The 3,361-nt window shown below is 36.3% G+C and overlaps 1 protein-coding gene across 1 annotated transcript; it reads left to right on the top strand.

The window, feature by feature from the left end:
• The first annotated feature begins 1,033 nt into the window (after window positions 1–1,033).
• On the top strand, window positions 1,034–1,804 carry LOC137388304 (uncharacterized). The gene has a single exon (XM_068074793.1). The coding sequence runs from the start codon at window positions 1,034–1,036 to the stop codon at window positions 1,802–1,804; it is 771 nt and encodes a 256-aa protein (XP_067930894.1).
• Window positions 1,805–3,361: the final 1,557 nt, after the last annotated feature.

Consider the following 3,361-nt stretch of genomic DNA (forward strand, 5'->3'; position numbering starts at 1 on the left):
GGTGTTAACATTAAGACTGTGAATGCGGCTACTCCTGCATGCTATTACCACAATGAGTGAGTATGTTATTGTTAAAAACTGACAGCTTACTTATTTTGTTAAGTTTGGCAATTGAGTACAACTCTGTTTAAGCAAAAACGCTGAGAAACATACTGAAGTGAACACCAAAGGAAAGATACAGTGTGCTAATAATAGCTATAGCCTGATATACCAGACAATACAAACTTTATTATTTATATATATAGACTGGATTCCCGCTCAGACACAACATCTTTAACACACAAGCATGCTAATTGATACATCACATTTATGAAGCAGAAACAGTTGCCACTATTCATATTCATGTTTCTGTTAACAATTTTAGCAATTTGTACCTATTAGCATTTGTCTTAGTAGCATATTTTAGAATCAGTTGTAAATATATATAACTACTTACAAAGACTCAACTAGTCCATCATAGTTGACATCTATCAGATAAGTAAGTCAGTTTACTATTGCTTCACTGGTACCCTGGCGGCCGGGGTGACTTTCTTCTATTAAATTTATGGTATTTATGTCATTCCGCTCAGCTTTAAAAACACTGAATTCATTATAAAATTTTACAATTTGTTTTAAGATGCCAGGTTCAATTTTTACAAAAAACATAGAAATGAGCAAACAAATAATTGTTAAATACATGTACCATTTGAATTACTAAGAAAAAAACAACAGAACATACTGGTATACACCTTAGATTTGCCCGAACTAAAGTATGGCATTGAACATATTAGTTGTGAACCTGCAAGTAGGACCCACCTGTACACAATAGTGTATCAGGGTCACAAGTATGCGACCTGAATCATACTGTCAACAATTGCAATAATGTGGCAATATGTTTGTTTCTTTGTGCTGTTGTCTTTGCACCTGAAATCGTCACTATGGTGAATCATTGATGACTTGCATACACATATATATTGCTTGTAATGTAAAAAAATAAAACAGTCTTGAATTAGCCATCCACCAGGAGTCTTGATACACTAAATTGGCGGCGAGAATGCCGGATAATAAAGCCATGGCTAATTTGCCAGAATTGGACAACTCTACGAGTGTTGAGTCATATTTGGAGTGGTTGGAGATATATTTTGCTGCGAACAAGGTTACGGGAGACTCTTGTCAGCACTTGCTGCTCATGGGCTTGAAAGGTTATCAATACAATACAATACGAGATCTGGCAGCCCCACAGAAGCCTAAGGATTTGACATACAGTGGCCTAGTTGACCTTGTGTGCAAGCACTTTGGTACGTCAAAGCACTGGCTTGTGGAACGACTTTCATTCAGAGAGATGAGACAGATTTTGGGTGAGAATCTCAATGAATATGTCAGCCGCTTGAAAAGGACAGCTCGCCAATGTGAGTTTGCCAGTAGTCTGGACGTCAACCTAGTGGAACAATTTCTATGTGGCATGCGGGACACTATGCTGAGGTCAAAGCTGATCGCACTTGAGGAATCAAAGCTAACTGATATTAGTGTGTTATTGCAAGAAGCAAATGCCAAGGTCGCTATAGAGCAGATTACACTTCCAGATGTGAAATCTGAAATGAATGCAGTCAAGAGGAATTGTTTCAGCAAAGGACAAGCAATCTGTGGTGATTGTGGTTTAGAGCAACGGATTAACCACAAGTACCCAGCAAAAGGGCGCGCATGTTTTAAATGTGGGGGCAACGGTCGTCTAGCAAAAGTCCCTGCCTGCCCAAAGATTAACATCGGAGCTGTTGAGAAGGCACAGAAATTATTTGACTACGAGGACTACGATTCCCTGTTTTAAGTCAGTCAGCGTAGCCAGTAAATCTACTAGTCAGTTAGCCAGTCAGCACTGTTTGCTCAATTTTGAAATGTGACGTTATTCAGCCATTCACTGTGTGTGATGTCTTTTTGCTATCTACTGTGTGTAGTGCTTCTAGTGTAGTCCAGCTAGAATTTGATTTAGTACTGTGTGAACTTCTCAACAGATCTTGAATTTGTTTCATGTGAATATTTCGGTTTTTGGGAGAAAAGGAAGGAATATGTTTATATGTTTATTGAATTGTCAAAGATTGTCATATCCTCCTTTGTAGCCTATGTACCTGTATTACATAAGTTTTCAATTTTGTAAAATTGGCAAGGGATGTAGTGTATCAGGGTCATAAGTATGCGACCTGAATCATACTGTCAACAATTGCAATAATGTGGCAATATGTTTGTTTCTTTGTGCTGTTGTCTTTGCACCTGAAATCGTCACTATGGTGAATCATTGATGACTTGTATACACATATATATTGCTTGCAATGTAAAAAATAAAACAGTCTTGAATTAACCAGCCACCGGAAGTCTTGATACACTAAACCACCTAAGTATTAATTTGTGGCAAAAGAAAACCTTTGTATATTTCCTAATTCTGCATGTGGCATCGCGGTTGTAAAGTTATTTACATATATTTTCATGATAACTCATTGTTGTTACTTTAAATTCATGAAAAAAGCTGTGGTACATAACATATAAATTAGCATTCAAATATATAATATAATATAATATACACATATATTATATCAAATATGTGGCTCCAAAATAGTTAAAAAGTTATTAGCAAAGTAAAGTGTGCCACCTCAATCCTGTAGCAAAACTTGGTTGTTGTTAAATTATATTTTAAAAGCATAAAGATACCACTTTTGTTTGAAATGAATCAGTGGCTGAGTTAAGTTAATGTATACATAACTTCAGTATATGTTTAACATGAACTGCTTAACATGTATATCACTATGTTACCATGGCACACATGATGCACAAATTTAAGCCAATCCGAAAGTTCACAACATCATGGAAACGGCATAAATCTTCAAGATAAACGAGTTTTACGATTGACAAATCTTTATCAAATCCATCGTGCTTGCGAATGATGAAAACGATGCTTGCAAATGATGCGCATTAAGTCTTGCACAAGTTATTCAGTGTAAACATTTTAAAGTTTCAGTCGTTTTTATTTTGAATAGCATGACAATACCGCTTAGGTATTTATAGGGTCATTAATTAGGTTAATACTTGACCTATGGGGTCAAGCACAGCGTTGAATGGGCATCATGTGATGCTCATTGAAACAGTTGATTACAGAGTAACTCAAAGTGCGCACAGTTCCAAATGCTCATCATTCCAGTCATGGAAACATAGTGTATATAACCAATCAAGCAAGTGTCATGTAACATAGTGTATATAACCAATCAAGCAACTGCCATGAAACCTAGTGCATATAACCAATCAAGCAGCTGTCATGAAACATAGTGTATATAACCAATCAAGCAACTGTCATGAAACATAGTGTATATAACCAATCAAGCAACTGTCATGAAAC

This window comes from Watersipora subatra, chromosome 2 (genome assembly GCF_963576615.1).
Source record: "Watersipora subatra chromosome 2, tzWatSuba1.1, whole genome shotgun sequence".
NCBI classification, from domain to species: domain Eukaryota; kingdom Metazoa; phylum Bryozoa; class Gymnolaemata; order Cheilostomatida; family Watersiporidae; genus Watersipora; species Watersipora subatra.

Bases quoted from the DNA above. Each gene is read 5' to 3' on its own strand.
- LOC137388304 (XM_068074793.1), top strand. From the start codon at position 1,034: ATGCCGGATAATAAAGCCATGGCTAATTTGCCAGAATTGGACAACTCT.